Source organism: Haliaeetus leucocephalus, unplaced genomic scaffold (genome assembly GCF_000737465.1).
Source record: "Haliaeetus leucocephalus isolate CR32 unplaced genomic scaffold, Haliaeetus_leucocephalus-4.0 Scaffold240, whole genome shotgun sequence".
NCBI classification, from domain to species: domain Eukaryota; kingdom Metazoa; phylum Chordata; class Aves; order Accipitriformes; family Accipitridae; genus Haliaeetus; species Haliaeetus leucocephalus.
This window is the reverse complement of record NW_010972676.1, coordinates 8,254,445-8,272,138: the sequence shown is the minus strand read 5'-3', so window position 1 is coordinate 8,272,138 and position 17,694 is coordinate 8,254,445. Positions and strand designations below refer to the sequence as shown.

General features: G+C 39.7%; 1 protein-coding gene across 1 annotated transcript; it reads right to left on the bottom strand.

Annotated features, from left to right (window-relative positions):
• Positions 1-13,638: 13,638 nt before the first annotated feature.
• Positions 13,639-17,499, bottom strand: MRPL44 (mitochondrial ribosomal protein L44). The gene is made up of 4 exons (XM_010568420.1): positions 17,333-17,499; positions 16,495-16,963; positions 15,206-15,384; positions 13,639-13,943 (listed from the first exon to the last, which is right to left on the bottom strand). The coding sequence occupies exons 1-4, from the start codon at positions 17,497-17,499 to the stop codon at positions 13,772-13,774; spliced, it is 987 nt and encodes a 328-aa protein (XP_010566722.1). The 3' UTR covers positions 13,639-13,771.
• Positions 17,500-17,694: the final 195 nt, after the last annotated feature.

Below are 17,694 nucleotides of genomic sequence, written 5' to 3'. Positions count from 1 at the left end.
CGCGGCCGCCGTTCTCCACACGCCCCTCGGCCCCAGGCGGTGCGGGCGGGCTCAGGCCGGCTGGGGAGAGGGGTCTGTTCCATCAGATGGCCAACACCGACCTCGCCCCCCGCCCCAGCGCTCCCCTCTAGGGAGCCCCTCTAGGTTGCCCTCGTCTCCCAGAAGTCGGAAAACTCCGTGGCGGAGGCTCGTGACAGCAGGGGCTGAGGCGAAGGCGGCCCTGCAGGAGGCTCAACAAAGCCTCGCCGAGCCTCCCGAGCTGGAAGCCTTGTCAGGAGAGGGCTGCCGGGGGGGGCCCTGCCGCCTGCGGTGTGACTGCCGGGGGCTGGGCCGGGCCGGTGGCTGCGGTGCTTCACGAGGGCTGAGCGGGAATCGCCGGTGCGGTTTTCACAAGGCAGCGGGATTCGTGAGGAGAACGTCGTTACGGGTCCCTGTCTTTTTTTATTACGGAGATGAAAGTGCACGGTTTCCCCTTGGGAATGTGGCCGTCGGTGCCCGACTGGACGCTTCCCTCATCAAAGGAAAGAAAACGGAGCCAGCAGTCACGTATATCTGCTGATATCCTTGAGGAAGCCTTGGCTCTGGCTTGAACTCAAAATTGCCGCTGGTCTACAAAGTACGTGTTTGTTCCTTGCAAACGTGCCTAAAGGAGTATTTTTCAACAGTGCACAAAATCAATGTGAAAAAAAAATGTGGATGTGCTTTGTAATTTGGTGATTTAATTTGCCAAACTGCACGGCAACACGATGCGTGATTAAAATCTTTAAGGTTTAATGATTCCCAATGCAATGCATTTAGGGTCAAGTTTTGCACCTCTGACGTCAGTACACATGTTCGCTTTAGCTTTTGTAGGAGCAAGATCTGATCCACTGTATTTTCCTCATAGTTTTGGTTAAAAAATCTAGGACTAGGTGTTCAGCATCAGTAATTTGGCACTCCTCCTCTTGATTTCTCTGGATGTGCTGATTTACATGAGCTGATTAACAGGTCCTAAGTTTTAAACCCAGCACCAATCTCAATTTTTTCTAATATGGATGGCAGGAGCTATTCATAGTGAAAAATAAACATCACTAAATCATTAAATAATCACAAATGCTTAAATAGCATTCTTAAGAGTAAACACAAATATTTCCAGTCTTATAAGGACCAAATTCTCACTGCTTCCTCTTAATTTTTCACTTCTCTCTGAAATGCTGATGTTCTTGTTATTCAGAAGGTTTCATATTTTTTTGCCTTCTACAAAACATGCTAACATTGGAGATTTGCCAATGACCTAAATGACCTAAAGTAGATGACCTAGATTTAGCAAAAAAAGTTTAAACATTAAAAAACATGGGGTTTTTTTCCTGGACAATACTTTGGAGAGTGATGATCAGCCACAACAGCTGCTGTAGTGGAGAGTTGCTACATACATTTGCGTTTTGTTCCAATGGGAGTCAAAGGTGCTTTGTAACTGAAGTGAGAATATCCAGCTTCAACTGCTTGTGTCACAAATGTACTTACATGAATATTACGTAGGAATGGTTGTTAATAAAAACGATACCATTGTCATTGAAGCTGTCATTGGCATTAAAATGTGGAACTGAGCTCCCAGGGAAAACCCTAGTACTATTTAAATCAATCACAAAGTTCAATAGGAGCCTTATGGATTTCATATTACACTAGAACAGGCTCTAATTTATTTCATGAGGAAACAGTTCTGACATTATTCATGGTTGGCACCAAGGCCGGTCTTATGCTAGTAAATAAATGATGCTTATTAACATTAATTTGCTTTAGAAATCACTTTTTAAAAATACCAAGCCTCTCCATTCTATATCTCACAAAGCCGATTTACCCCAGGAAACTACATGATGTGACTTCAGAGGGTTGTGAGGATACACCCTTTTAGAAATATCCATAAACTCTGTGGGATTTGGGTTCTTCTAGAGACTGTGATCACGTCTGCTCCAAATCTTGGGTTCCTACCATCAAGCATCTAAATCTTACTAACTTGTTTCCCATAGGAACCGGTGCTTGAGAAATAAAACTACCAATGTATAAATGTGTTACAGTGTTGACATACATAGGTCTGAAAACTGGCTACCTTAACTTCCAGCCCTGCTTCACCTCCCCACAAGCAATAATGTAACTGGTGCTTCTCTTCCACTCCCTCCTTTTCTGTTTTGTTTTTTTTTTTTTTGCTGCTGACAGCTAGCATTAATTTCCTCAAAGCAGATGGCTTGTGTTTTCTCTAAATTACTAATGGAAAAAATCCACAAATAATACACATGAATAAAAACTCTACTCTTCAGTTTTCTTTTTCCTGATATATTTTTCTGTTTCTCTGCCCTAGGACCTGAATTCCCTTTCCTACAGCTTCTCTGTCCAAATTTGTTCTTCATTCTCTCCTCCTAATGACCAGACTCTTGTGGTTGGAAATATACTGGCCAGCTGTTTATTCCAAAAGTGCTTAATCCCTGCTGCACCTGCTACAGCTTTTAGCATTAAAATTAATTTCTTAACAAGAGGTAAAACAACGATTTCTTATGCTTGCAACATTTCTCTTTGCATAAAAACCAGAATTTAAAAGTTAGCCCAGTCATGGGTAATAATATATGAAAGATGTTGCTGCAGCAAGCCCTTAAATATGGGCTAATAGGGTATAAATTATAATATACAAGCACATAATCTAGGGGACTTATTGTCGGGACCAAAAGAAACAAGAGTCTAAGAATGTACGTTTGGGAGATGAATAAGACATTTTCTGTTTGTCACTAGGATTGAGGTCAATAATACCCATTTTAAAGCAATTAACCCAGCAGGCTAAGTGACATGAAAATTATCATGCTGAAGGACTAATGGGCTATTAAATCCATCATGCTTCACTACTGATGGGCATACAAAATTAATCCTGGGATTAGGTATATCGGATCTGTGGTAAACTGCTACTGCAATATTTGTATATGAAGGGTTTTCTGAAAATGCTAAGAAAGAACACGGCAAGTATATCTGGCAAGAATGTTCACTGATATGCTCTATTAAAGATTCATTCAACTGACCATAAATTAGTGTGTCTGTGCCTGGCCTTATTTAAGCAGTAGCTTTTTGTTAATGAATAGATACATTTTAGTACGAGATCAAAACAAGAGAAAGTCATAGTAATGTTTATATAAATCATTATTGATTGTTGACAGTTATTTAAATCTAAAAAATTTAACTGCAGGAAATGGTTAAGTATGATTGAATTACAAAATTATTTTTATTTGAAATGCCATTTCCCTTTGACATTTCCGACCCACTGCTATGACATTAACATAGTAGAAAAGGTAAATGATCGATTGCCCTGCCTTTACCCGTAACAGCTGTTCATAGGAAACAGACCTCACAATAAAGAGAAAGGCACAGTCACACCAGCTTTTTTTTTTTTTTTTGGTAATGCACAAGTTACTGGTCTTTGATTTATTATTTTTTTTGAAATGTCATGTTTTATTAGTGTGACATATATGTAATTCATTTTGAGTTATGTAAGGTAGGAAGTGATTTTCAGCCACCACAGCAATGAAAGTCTGAGATTCAAAGCAGAAGTGCTGGCTCTAAGGATGACATGGAGGTGGTTGAAGGTGTGAGGTGAGAGCCACAAAACGAAGAGCTAGCAGAAGAGTGGGAAGTATCAAAAAGACCAAAAAATATAGACTGAAAAAGCAATTCTTCTTTAGACTCCTTCCTCAACAGTTTATGACCTATCTACTATACCCTTCTTGATAGAACAACTTTTGCAGTTTCCAAGTGAGATAGATTGAAGCTGTGTAGAGCCAGGTATCAGGCATAAATAGCAAGACACATACTCACCTTGATGCAAAGTAAACTAGAATTTTCTTATCAATCTGAACAAACCAGATGGGTTTTAAGAAGAGGACCATAAAGGTATAGAATGCCTTTCCAAAGTTAACACAACAGATCAACATCAGAGGTGGTTAAAAAGCCTTAAGTATCTTTCCTCTTAGCTTGATATTTTGCTCTTGGTAATAATTGCTAAGAATGAAGGTTCCATTGTAAATGATAATTTAGATTAGCTTCTTGCAGTCATTAATTTTTCTGAATTGAGTGGAAATTTGAATTGAAATGAATTGATGACATCCTAAAGTTACTGTTGTTAAAAATATAGTTCCTTTTGTCTGAATTAAATCCATTACCTTGTAGTTCAGTTGAATCTACTTGAAGTTTTTCAATAGGAAGGACTGAGATTTCTTGGATGGACTCGCATATAGCACTAGTTATCCTGTACACCTAGCTCTCTTCAATTTTTCAAGTTAACTAAATAAACTATTAACATCTCTCTCATGGAAATACTCTCTTTAGGCTTTCTTCATCTTCTACTTTTGCTTTATTCTCAAAAAAATAAATAAAAGTATATCCCTTGATAAGATAAAAAATAAATACTGTTACTGAATTTTAGCTGTTCAGAAAGTTGTTCAGAAGAGTGAGCTGCTTCTGTGTTACCTAAATGGTGCTTACAGTTGTTAACTGAACACTCTGCTCTCCTGGATAGACTGGAAATACTAGGGGACCTTGTGAGCCTGTCTTGCCTAAGATTACAGTTGTTTTACTGCCTTAAGATTTACAAGTTCCTTCAGGCACCATGCTCAGTGAAGAAGAGATTTTTTTATTATTTTTTTCAGTGGGGGATTTTTGAGTGCAGGATTGTCCCAGCTCACAGTCTAATCCAGTCTGGTTCAACAGGAGTTTTTCATATCCAGGGATGACATTTCAGAAGATTGACTTGTTCCAAAGTTACAGGAATTTTTCATTTTTTAATCTTGGTGAGAAATTTTGGTAGCTGAGGAGGCATTATTCTCTTCCTGCTTTCTAGCTTGGTCAGTGATGTTGAAATGTTATCAATATTTCAACCTTGCCCCTTTATTTGACACAGTTCTTGAATTTCCATCGTGTCTTAAGTGTATGGGATCATATTCCAGTTTGTAATCACAGACTAGGTAGTGGAAAGAACATGCCTATATACAGGTGCAGCGAAGGCAAAACATCTGCCATAGGAATATCTTGCACACGAGGTGAGTGGGTTTTAAGTTCATCTTTACAGTACCTTTATTTTTAGGGTATGTGCCAATGTTTCTGTTACTGATTTTGATTTGTATTGTTTTATCATTATTCTAAAAGATCCTGTAGTTGAATGATGCTTTATAAACTGTACCACCAATCACAGGACTTTTTGTAAAATGACTGTTTCATGCATCCTTTCAGAAGAACATGCCAGAGGAGAGTGGAACCTTTTAAACTGAAAAGGGAGTATATTCATATTTGATCCTATAAACAGCAACAGAAGAATAATGGTAAGCCATATCCCCTTTTACATTTGCTGGAACTGCCCATGGGAATGTTAGCAATTCACAAGGCAGCATAGAGCCTATAGGTAGAAGAGAGAGGTTGGGGAACCAACACAGGAAAAGCGAGAAGGAAGGAAACAAATTACCTTAGGGGACAAAGAACTGAAGGACAGACCTCGATGCGTGGACTGACAGTTTAACTCTGTCTAACTTTTGGTTCTAAACTAGAAGAGTGCGAGACAGAATCTAAACAGATATCTAAACCACCACCAATTTCTGTAGTATTTGGCTACAAAAAGTACTAAACCAGGAAATGCTCTCCCAGCTCTCTGAACAGGAACAACTTAATTTTCACATTAAAGTTTATATAACATAACTTATTTCTTGACCTATGAATGAGATTTGTATTTAAAGCTGTGTATTTTCAAGTTCAACTCTTCAGCACCTTTTCGACTTGATGACGAGCATTTCCTGCCTATTTTCTGTAAAACTCCCATGGAAATGAAGAGAGGCCTTTGTTCCTTTCCACTAATGAATCTAAATTATTGATTAGTCATCTAATTTGTGGAAACTACTGTCAGTTAGTGCTGTCTTAGAACTACCTTAGATTTGGCAAAAAAGAATTACAGGTAATTTGACAAGCATCTTCAGTGAGGGAAACACAATATTAAAATAGACAGGAGAAGTAGTATTTTCAACCAGTGTTCTTTTATTTGCCCATGCTTTACAAAAATCACATATTGTCCTTCAGACTTCCCTAAAATTTTAATTCTTTTAATAAATATCACTTGAGGGCTGATTTGGGGAACACTAGAGTAGAATTAACAGTTCTGAGCAGGCACCCTTCAGTGCTCTTGGTAATCCTGAAGCAGTGTTTACAACTGGAATCTACACACAATAAACATGTCCAAAACTTTCTAATTTTCTAAGTCAGCATGAACACACAAAGAACAAAAAAGGTCAAAAAGGAAGGAAAAAGTGGGCTGAGTCTATGATGCCAAGACAAGCCACAAAATACCTTTCATGCACCCCATTATCTGAGACACTGCGATGGTAAGTCAGTGACTCCAAGACAGTAGTGTGTGAATCTTGCCTGATAAACAAAGAGTTCTGTACACTGCACTGAACAAATCAATGAATGTAACAAGTATCAGAATAACTAAAAATCATGGAAACATCCATTCGGATTTGAAGTGGGATGAAAAAGAACAGTATCTTAGAGTAAAGCAATGGAGACGGACATAACAAACTGGGGAAATTTGGGAAATAGAGCTTTCAGATGTCAGACATTCAAATGGAAGAATAAAGAAAATAAGCTATATAATGTGAATATGGGAAAGTTCTTCAGTCACTCCATTTCTGAAAGAAAATCTTTTAGAAGTGGACTACAAAAGGAAACCTGATCCTTCAAATTTAGTGTAACATTTCTCATTACTGTAATTTTAAAATCTGAAATACAGCCACCAAGATTTTTTCCATGAATCCCTGAGAATTTGTCTTGTCCAAACTGCAGAGAGAAGGGCTTTATGACTGGTATTATTTATAGGTTAAAAGTAAGAGCACTAACAAGATGCACAACAAACAAAAAATCCCCCAGAGAATGTAGCACAGGCTAGTGCAGTTGCAGTGAATAGATATGGATAATCCCTGGTAGCTGCAAATATCCTTTTAAGGGAGGTTTCCTGCAAGAGAAGCCTAATCTCAATCCACACATGGGAAGAATACTGCTAAAACTAGTAGCATTTTAGCACTTTCTCTCCATGTCATTTAGTTTAGAAGAACAAACCCTTAAATTGTTGTTTAGAATAATTAATTTAACAAGAAAAGTGAATCCCCTGACATTAAGGCCTCTGATACATTCTGCTGTACAGCAAGAGCACCTGCAGTTTCTTGCCTTGAAGTGACTGTTTTCAACATTGCAAGCCATAGTTGTAGATACAAACCGCTTAAAAAAATTTAAGATTTCTTTCGAGAACTCATTCTTTGGTTAAGTGGCAATGATGGCCATGTCTCTTTGAAACAATGTGTGTGAATTTCAATTGAGAATGGAGATTTCGAAAGTATTTGCCAATTAGAAAAGCTCTTTCTTAACCAAGAGGAAAACCAAAAAACCCAGAAACAAATAAACAATTAAGGCATGGTGGGCATAGTAATATTCCACATACTGTGTTTTGGCAACTGGAGACAAATAAGTGTTCAGAATATTATTGCAGCCTGGCTAGAACAAAACCTTGTTTTGGTTTGTTTTTTCAGTTTGGTTTGTGGACAAGGGAGTTAATGGAAGACAACGCATAAATACTCTGGAACTGCACAGTGAATGAAAAATTTGGGATAATGTTTGCTCAGAGCAATACCCTCCTAGTTATTAAAGAGCAGCATCTTACTGACATAAACACAGGAGTATGAGAAATACAGCCCCCCATGTGCAAGAGATTTTTAAACAAATGAAGAAAACTAAACCAAGTTCCTCCAGACTACCACGGATGAGGAAAATTGGCAGGGAAAAGGAAGCTGGCAGCTAATAAATCATCACAATATGGAAACAAAAGTATTACAGAAGCTATTAGGTAAGCATAGTATTTCTTACAACTTACGACTTTTAATCAAGTCTCTTGTAACTGTTAGAATTTCTGACACAGTATAATTTCCTTAGAGCTCTCTACATTTACCCTGACTTCCCTAAATTATCAAGAACCACTTTATGAATACATAGAGGGTTTTGCATCCTGCTCTTCTTTGTGTGGGGTTGTTTCAGACCTCAGTACTTTACCACTTCAGGTCCAGCTTTCCAATTTTTCAGGCTCAATGTGTTCATAGCCAGCTTAGAAATATTGCTCTGATGCCAGAACTACCCTTCAGCTTATTTTTCCCTCCCTGCGTGTACCTTTGTGCACACAGATAACTGCCCAACTGAAATGTCAACACGTGCAGGCAAGAGATACAGGAGGTGCGTGCCCGGCTGTGCTGATTAGCTACCAGCTGCCATTCAGTGCTGCGCAGTGGGCTCTGGGTCCAGGCCACAGCTTTGGTAATTCAGAGTTAGGATGGTGAGTGTAATAATTCAAAAATAAAACAATTTAAGCAAAGTAATGATTAACAGAGAAAGGTTTCATAGTAATTAATCAAGAGTTTCGTTGTCACTGACCTAGACATTTGCCAGGGTACGCTCTTGTTTTACACTCCTACTCTTTCCATCATTGACAGAGATCACTATACAAACCCACCTGTCAAAGGGGTTAATCCTTTCTATTTCATCTTCCTTATAAACTGAGTTCCTAACAGTCAATGGATTTTCAGAGTATTGTCTCCAATCTCAGCTTTGCTCTGAAGTACCATGTGTTTTCTTTCTTTGCTAGAGCCTCTTAGCACTGCCAGGCAATGGCCACAACTGCCCTCGGTCCTCTCTACAGCTGATTTCAATCCCCTTGGATAATGAAATCCAAATAACCATTTGTCAATGTGAACTCATTGGAATGACATCTTCATGATAAAAGGATGTATTGTTATACTTCAAAAATTGAAATGATGCTGAAGTATGAAAAGCATTCATTGCAGGTTTCAAAAAGAATCTGCTAAGAGATAATTCATCAGTGGATACTGTCATTAGCACAAAATCCCTTCTGCAATAGGGGGAATTTTTGTCTAGCGGAAAACTTTGAAGCTTATTCCGAATTTTACCTTTGTTGTTGTTGTTTTGTTTTTGTCTAGTCCCTGATGTTTTGGTTACCAGGAAATGATTAGTACTCCAGCCAAGAAAAAATGTTCAAACTTGTTATTTTTGAATTGCCTGGGTTTATCTCTTCTGAGGTAATGAGATAAACACAATTCAATCTGATCCGTGATCATCTCTTAAACACTTGATCTTACAGCCAAGCTTGCAGTAGGCAATTGAAATAACAAATGAAGAACTGACAAGTTCAACAAGAATCTTTCAAGGAAATAAACCATGAAATAAAAACCATGAAACAAGCACAGCTGGCACGGATGGGCAGAAACATTACACTTGTTACACAAAAATAGAAAGGGTCTTCTATTTTCTTCCCAAAGAAGACCAGCCCCAGTTTTTAGGTGCACCATGAAGAGCTGTATTGCAGTATGCCCCGTGATTTAAAGAATCACCGACAGCCTTCAATACTCTGATTCTGTCATGCAGATCAACTGTGTTTCCACTATGCAACTTTGCACTGTGACAGGGGCTATTTACTGACCAACTGGTGACCATTTAATCTTCCTAATTTACCAACAATTTCTTAGATGAGCTGAAATGGTAAACACACAAAACTAGTGCCATTAGATCAGTGGAATCAAATTGAAAAGACAAAACCAATCCATCCTTAGATATTTGCTTCTCTACACTAAATGCATCCCTTAATATTAAACATCAAAGCTCAGATGTAAGAGAAACCAAATAGTTTAGAGCCTGTTTAAAGTTTACCACAGCACTCAGTAAAGGACAAGGAAAAAGTAGGGCTCTTCTAATGTTTCTGTACTGCACCATCCCTCTCCCCCTGCCCTGCAAAAAGAATGACAACACATCTTTTGATGTTTTGAATTCTTCATGGCTTTTTATAGCAACATAACACCAGAGCTGCTTATTTATATTTTTGATTTATCATAAAACCCAAGAGTTTGGTATAAGAAATTTCAATAAAAGCTTTAACTTTTCACCAGCAATTTCAAACTCCGAATTAACATGGAGATAATTGTAAAGTGATTGTATTTTAATCTCCTGCCTTTAAGTCACAGCAACGGTTAACGCAAGAATTATTCCTGGACTTTTTTTCTTTTTTTAAGAGAAAATTATAGCAAAATATCTGGCTATTGTAACCAGAAGAACCTGCAGTTGATAACAGGCAGATAATACAGTGTTCAGTCATATTACTGAACAGCTCGAGACACAGGAGCAAAAGCACTTGCTGAGAACAGAATTAACTTAATAAAACTGCATGAAAGCATATTAAGAAGTTTTTCTCCAGATACTTAGCTGGGACCAATACAGTAGAACTTCTCTTACCTTTCTCAAAATAAAATCACTTTTAAAACACTTTCAAGAAAAAGACAAAGGATCTAGATGACAGGAACAGAGTAATCAAAGACTATTCACACATCGAGTTTAACATTTGGAGTAAACCCAAGTCTAGACCAAAATCAATTGCAAAACTGTCATTGCTTTTAATGGATTAACAACTAGTAGTCCAATTAGTGCTCAGGGAGGCTGTGGATGCCCCATCCCTGGCAGTGTTCAAGGCCAGGTGGGACGGGGCTTTCAGCAGCCTGGTCTGGTGGAAGGTGTCCCTGCCCATGGCAGCGGGGTTGGAGCTAGATGATCTTTCAGGTCCCTTCCAACCCAAACTACTCTATGATTCTATGATTTATCTCATAATTTGACTTATACCTCTGTCTAAGCATATTAGCATACTTATGTGAATTAATACAAAGATCAAGAAGGAAAAGCAAGCTAAAAAAAAGGGTTAGCATATAGTACTGTATTTTTGTCAAAACTTAGCTGTTAGTACACACATGACATCATATTTTAAGTTAGTGTAGAAATAGTTGTTTGTGTTCTGGTTTACCAACTATAATTTTCACTTAACAAAAAAATCTTGATTATGAGATAAGGTTTGAATGAGTTAAAAGAAGGATAAATGCAAATACCGTGACAGAAATATCTGCATCTGCAGATAAGGTTGAAAAGTAGCATACGGAAAAGCATAATCAAAGTTGACTCTTGAGATTATGTTAGCCTATTCCAAAATTCCATAAATGCTAAAGAACATATCCTTTTCTACTGTTTACAAATATAATATTCATAACAATAATTGATGAGTTGTTCATTGGGTTGCAAGAATAAACTGTCCTGATTCCTTTCTGTCAGTCAATTATTGACACACTGCTTGATCTTTTGCCTTCTCTGAAAGACAAATAAAATGCGATTTAAGAAAGGAACAACCACTGGGAGATGTAAATGCACTTGTACACAGCAACTGGGTCTGCTGTTTTCACCAGACTTTGTAGATACTGATTTCTGTAACTCTAAGCAATCTTTTAATGCCACTTAAATATTGTTTATGGCTACCAATTCAGGGAAAAAAAAGAAAGAAAGAAAGAAAGAAAGAAGTTATTGATCTGAATATGTAAATGATCCCACTACTACAAATGTAAATCCTTTAATATATGCTTGAGTGCCAGAAATGAAAGAACAGATGCCATATAAAATGCTTTTCTGATCTTTGGAAGCTTGAATATAGGACATGTTTTCTTATAAAAACTCCTTTTTCACTCACACCTCTATAAAAACCTAGTCCTTTCTTTCCATGTTCCCAAACTGTCTTTCTGTTTGCCTTCAAGACATTCCATACATGTACTACACAATAAATTGATTTATCTTGCATTACTCAGTTTTTTTCCAGCACACTATTCAGTAGTCCACTTCTCCTAGGACTTATGGCCATATTCCAAACTGTAAAGCCACGGTAAGCAGATCTTAAATATTCTTCTACAGCAAACTGCCAGAAAATTGCTTTTTTCTCTCTCTCAAAATACATGTATGTGTATATAAAAAATAGTAGGTAGACCAAACTTTGGATACAAAAAAATCCCACCTTCGCTATTGTCCTTTTAAAATAGGTAAAGGTAAGAGAAATACCTCATCTGGAAACTAAAAATAGCATAAGCAATTTCTATCCTCTTTTCAGATTTTGCTATTATTCCCCTGGAGTATAGTGACCTTATTGGCTTTGCTTATATAAGTGATAATAGATTACCTATCTGGAATTTTTAACACAAGCAATTTTATGCACATTTTATGCTAGACTGATCTTTCTGCTCTCCTTTTCATATTCAAGCTTTCACACATGTCATCTCCCATGCCAGCATGCAGAAGAAAGGTTTCGCTGCTATCCAACCACATAAGCGTTTTATACCCGCTTAAGATGCAGGTCACACCAAATACTGAAGACACACATGAATCGCAGACAACCAGTTCTTTTGCTTGAATACACCAATAAATCTGTTTCCATCGAGTAGACCAGAGTCAGAACTCATTCTCACACCAGGGGCAGCAGGGAACGCGCCACCCGCGCTGTGCCACGGATCTGCTTAGCTGCCAGCGACTGCAGCCCGCGACCCTTCGCTGCTAAGTGTCCTTCACATAAATCCATCCTGGGGGCCGAAGGCAATGGATCTATGTTGTTACAGACCATAACATCAAACCTGTCTGAATGGCCACCTGCATATTTTTCTTCCCTGATTAGTGAAGGTACATTCACCTGTTGTCTTTTCTTACAACAGGTGCTCACAATTGGACGAGGCAGGAAACACTTCTTTAACCACTGTCGTACATTCAGCTTCTTCCTTTCTTCCTTTGAGGGCTCAGTCCCAGTTTGTAATAGATTCTCACTCAACTTTAAAGGAAATTATTCCAAAAGAGTCACGGTCCTCATGCATCTGTTGTCTTCTGGTACACATACTGAGTTTCTATGACATTTAATAGGAACATCACACAGGTACCTTAGTTATTCCTAAGTGATTCTCCCTTTACTGGGAGTTACATTAGAACAGCTATGGATGGTGTGAACAAAACACAGATTTCACTGAATCGAATTCTTCAGTCACGTGACCGCTGAAATTAAGTGGTCAGAAGACAGGAGAAAAATGAAGTGCCAGGACTAAACAGGAAAATTACCAAAAAGAGAAAAAAAACAGAAAAAAAGAAGAGAAGGCTGTAGCTTATCTAACAGCCTATCATTAAATCATGTTCTCTGGTTTCTTTGGGTTCAGGCCTTCATGATCCTTATTTTCACTTATTTCTAGTTTTGCAATAGAGAAATTTTTGCAAATTTTAAAATTAAAAATACACCCTCTTTCAGAGCATGCTCCAGCAATAGAAACCAATGTGTATGGCAAATAAAATCTGTATGCAAGCAGCAAGACCTCAGAAGTGCCATTTCCACTTTTTTTTTTTTTAAATTGGATCACCAACAGCATCAGTATCATCGACATTACAATTGATGTTTTCACAGGGTGAAGGACAAATGAATCCAGATGCAATCCAGAGACTGATGTTGCACATGTAATTCAACTCACCTTATTAGCAATACCCTCAAAACAATCCCCAAGGAAGCATTGATGAAACCTTTTTCTATACAGTGAGATTTTGTCACACGTTATTAAATATCATTAAAAACAGTCTCCTGTGATGTACAGAGAAACTTCTCAGCCAAAAGGCAAAAATCAGAGTAAGGGTACTTTTGTTATGTTTAGGAAAATGAGGAAATATTAAACATCGTGCAAAAAGAAAAGACTATTTATTTTAATAACATATTTGATTTGAAAGTTTCGAGCACTGAAGATCAGAAAACAAAACTGGATTTTGCTTTCCTAAATACATCTATATTCATCATGGAAGCCATTAATTCTTAAGAGAAACCAGAAATTTCTTTTAACATCTAGTTACTGCCGACAGCCTTTTCAGCTGCCAATCCCTGTTTGGGTTTCGAGTAATCCCAAGGTCTCCTGTTCTCTGTATACCCATACAGCTTCCGCAGTGCCACACGGGCAGCTTCTTCCTCTGCAGCAAGCAGTGTTTCACCAGGACCTTCAGCTATAATCTTCTTATCGCTTGGGAAAAAAAAAATAAAAAATTGAAGCATTTTCATCATGAAATCCTGAGCACTACTGTCTATCATGAATAAGGGCCGCTAGATTATTTTTTTCTGCAATGTCTGTGAACACTGAAGGTAATTTCTACATACACACAAATGTAAACATTTCCGTTGGTCTTTCCTGCAAAGATAAGTGATTGTATATTCAACAATGGAAACTCAAATCAGGAATGTGTCCATTTCCTGGAAGAGCACTACTCTGTTCATTTAGATTCCTAACACATCAATGATTCTTTAAAGTGTTCAATTTGTTAGCCCTGCTAAAAACATGCAAATACGTTACTCCGGTTAGCTTAAACAAAGAAGTAAAATGCTTCTGTCTTTTCTCCTCGCCTGGTAAGAAAGCATTTTAAAACTTCTTCAAAAGGATTCACAGAGAAGTTCTCTATGTTATGAAGTATGTACTCAGCTCTGTTTAACAAACATCTATGGACACTGAATAGGAAGAGTTTGTGAAGGGACACCAGGGATTCCAGAAGAAAAATAATCAAAGTTCCTTTCTTTTATATAAGATAATAAATCCTAGAAGGCACGTAAACCAAAGCATGATAAATCAGAACAAGTTAAGGCAATCTTCCCATGCGTTTATCTGCAGCTCATTTAGCAAGCAACAATGATGTGGGTTTTGGTGGTAGAAGGTCCTGTCCTGCTCCAGAGAAGTGATGTTACTTACCCCTGGGCAAGAGACCAGGACAAGCGCTGACCACCCCCGAGACAAGCGCACCAGGGATGATTGGCACTTCCTAAGTCTTGTCTGGATACAGACAGTCTTCTTGCCTAGTTTACAGTGCCCGTGATTTGAAAACTAAAAAGCTTCTCTGGAATACAAAATAAGTTTCTCTTCAATCCCACCTCCCTTGATGTATAAGTCTCTTTGCCTTTCCCTAAGCCCTGGATGCAGTTGTGGTCCCTCCAAAGCCATTCAGTTATGTTATTCGCAAAGTTCCTATGTCAGGTCACCTAGAACATACACCCAGACTCTTTCGTACACCCAATTTAGACTCTGAAGCCCTTTAGTCAGAGACTGTCTTTTTATGCATCATTACAGCAAACTATGGCCAACGCTTAAATGGCTGATTTTATATGGAAGTCACTATAAGGTTTCTTTTCTGTAATAATTTGACCAAAAAGCACAAGTAGAAAAGCAAAAGACCATCTTCCCTCCTCCCCCCTCCCCTAGCTTAAATCCATTTCACTTTAAATTAGTACTTTACTAACCAGTACAACCCAACAAAGTACAGCGGCAGAACTGTGCTGACTCCCAACTGCCTGGTAATTCTTGGTTCCGGGGAAGAGATATTCCTCTTGGTCAGTTCTTCCACTAGTAAGCCCATAGGATTTACAACTTCCCAGATCTCAAACAGGTCTTTTCCAATCAGCTGGGGAATAAAAAAATCCTAAACAAAAATATTTAGAAGTTACAATTAATGGGAAACGTAATGAAGGCTCTAGCTTCTGGTTTCTCCTAATAAAAATACAGTATGAAGAGGCATTAATACAGTTGACAATAAATTGCTGAAATGAATGATGAAACTGCCTCAGTGCTCCATCACAGCTAAGCACAGCTAACCTGTGTTGCTACGCTCGGCAGCTCTGGTTCTGATTTAGCTACTGACAGGGTGCACGCCTTGGGCAAAGTCAACCGCCCGGACCTAAAGAAGGAACAGCACCAGCCTGAGAAAGGAGTTATAACAACATTTTTGCACAGCTCTGAGCACAAGGTACGCAACTCAGTGCTGCTTCTGTGCAAGAAGTCGTACATCAGAAGAGTTCTGCAAAGATTGAAGGGAACGTGCAAACCCACGAGACTTTCACCTGTTTGGATCACTCTCTTGCCTGTTAACTGGTACTTGCTCTTACAGAGACCTCTCAATGGTCTTGTATTAGAAATAAGATTTTAACAAACATTTCTCCGTTGCAAAACCAGAAATAAGTGAAAAGGAGGACTGAAAGGACAGTAGCTGCTAAAACTACTTTGTTACACTGCATTTTAGTTGAACATTTTTGTATGAAACATCTTTAGGTGCTTGCACTCCTCCATGCAAAACCTGTGAACTCAGCCCCTGCTTTATATAATTTTTTTTTTAAATTGAAGATATATGTGGCCTTACATTGAATAATTTCATTATCTGATAGTATAGTGCGTGGAATATAACACTTTCCCTTAGCAAGTGTCAGCAAATACTACTATATCACCATTTTAAACCAGAAATACATGATTTTATGTACTTGACCAGCCTGTGCTTCCTACAGAAAAAGAAAAACCAAACCGAACCAAACAAAAAACCCACAACCCCAAACCCCTGACCACCACCGCCACCCAATAAATCTTATTGTTAAATTGTCTTGTTACAGGTATTGTCCAACTTCTGCCAATCTCCTTGGATCTCTGGCCATCAAGGTACAAGACAATATTTAATTTTTTGCCTTTTTTTCCTCCTGTAACTTCTGAGACCCTTAGATGTTACTGTTGTCAGTACAAAAATATATGTTAAGTAATGACTTACCCTGACAAAGAGCCCCGTTTTCTCAGGCCCACTGCTATTGAGCAAGGCTCCTATGACAGCAAAGAACGTCCTCTGTAGCACATTTGGTGGGACGGGAAACTCTTTGCAAAGCGTCAGGTCCTGTATAGACAGGTTTTGAGCCACATAAGAAACAAGTTCCTGACTGGTAAGAAAATCAACAAGTGCTCCTATCCCCTTTGCAGGTAAATCAGGGTAGGCACCTTCAAAGCTCTGTGTCAGGTAAGAACGTGAAAAAGACATCCCTTGTTCAGCAAGTTTACTATTATCTTGTAGATTAAGAGCAGCCGTTTCTTTGTCCAGCCCAAGTTCTCGGCGTCTCGCCTCTTCGCTTTGAATATAAGAAGAATTAACAAATGCAGTCTTGAGGAGATCCAAAGAAAAATTTTCATGCAGCCGGTGGCTGAAAGCTTGTATCTCTGCATGGTAATCCCAGTTGGGCTTCTCTGATCTACCGACATAGAAAAGAACACAAATTCAGAAACAGAACAAGAGGTTACCCATATTGCGAGCATGATGTCTGTCAGGCGACCGAAAGGAGATGAAAAACTGAATAGTTTTTGAAGATCGAACCCTGTGTTTAAAACCCCCAGCGTCAAACGCGGTCGGTCCGCCCGTCGCCACCGGCCCGCCACAGGACGGGCCCCCGGCCGCCTTCAAAACCGGGGCTACGCTGACCCGCGCAGCTCAAAACACTCTGCCCCAAAGCGTGCCGAGAAGGTGCCTGAACGCTTCGGCTTCACCTATTTCTCAGCCTGCTGCGCTCCCTTCCCCCGAGCCCCGCCGCCCGCCCTCTCCTGACGGCCGGGCCGGCTCTCACCGCCGCTGGGGGGGGGCCTCCAGCCGCTGCTGCTCCAGGTAGGCGCGGAGCCACCGCTTCTTCTCGTGGCGCGGCGCAGTGCTGAGCGCCACCCGCCCGGCCCCGGCCCCGGCCCCGGCCCCGGCCAGCAGCCGCCGCGACGCCCGCAAGAGGAACCTGGCGGCCATGGCGGCGGGTGCAAGGGGAGGGAAGATCGCTCCTCCGACCCCGTCCCCTCCGGGAAACGTCGCCCCTCCCCGCTAGTTCCGGGCAGACGCGTTCCTGGCCGGGAGCGCACCGCGCGCACCACCGGCGGCGGAAACGGCCCTGGCGACTACAGCTCCCGGCGGGCCGTGCGCCGCGCTGCACGCCGGGAGCGGCCG

What these genes read in the sequence shown, in the direction of transcription:
- MRPL44 (XM_010568420.1), bottom strand. Translation starts at nt 17,499, where the DNA reads ATGGCCGCCAGGTTCCTCTTGCGGGCGTCGCGGCGGCTGCTGGCCGGG. An exon ending in GAGGCCCCCCCCCAGCGGCG is followed by an intron (nt 16,964 to 17,332) that starts GTGAGAGCCGGC and finishes CTATGTCGGTAG; the next exon opens with ATCAGAGAAGCCCAACTGGG. An exon ending in AAACGGGGCTCTTTGTCAGG is followed by an intron (nt 15,385 to 16,494) that starts GTAAGTCATTAC and finishes ATTTTTGTTTAG; the next exon opens with GATTTTTTTATTCCCCAGCT.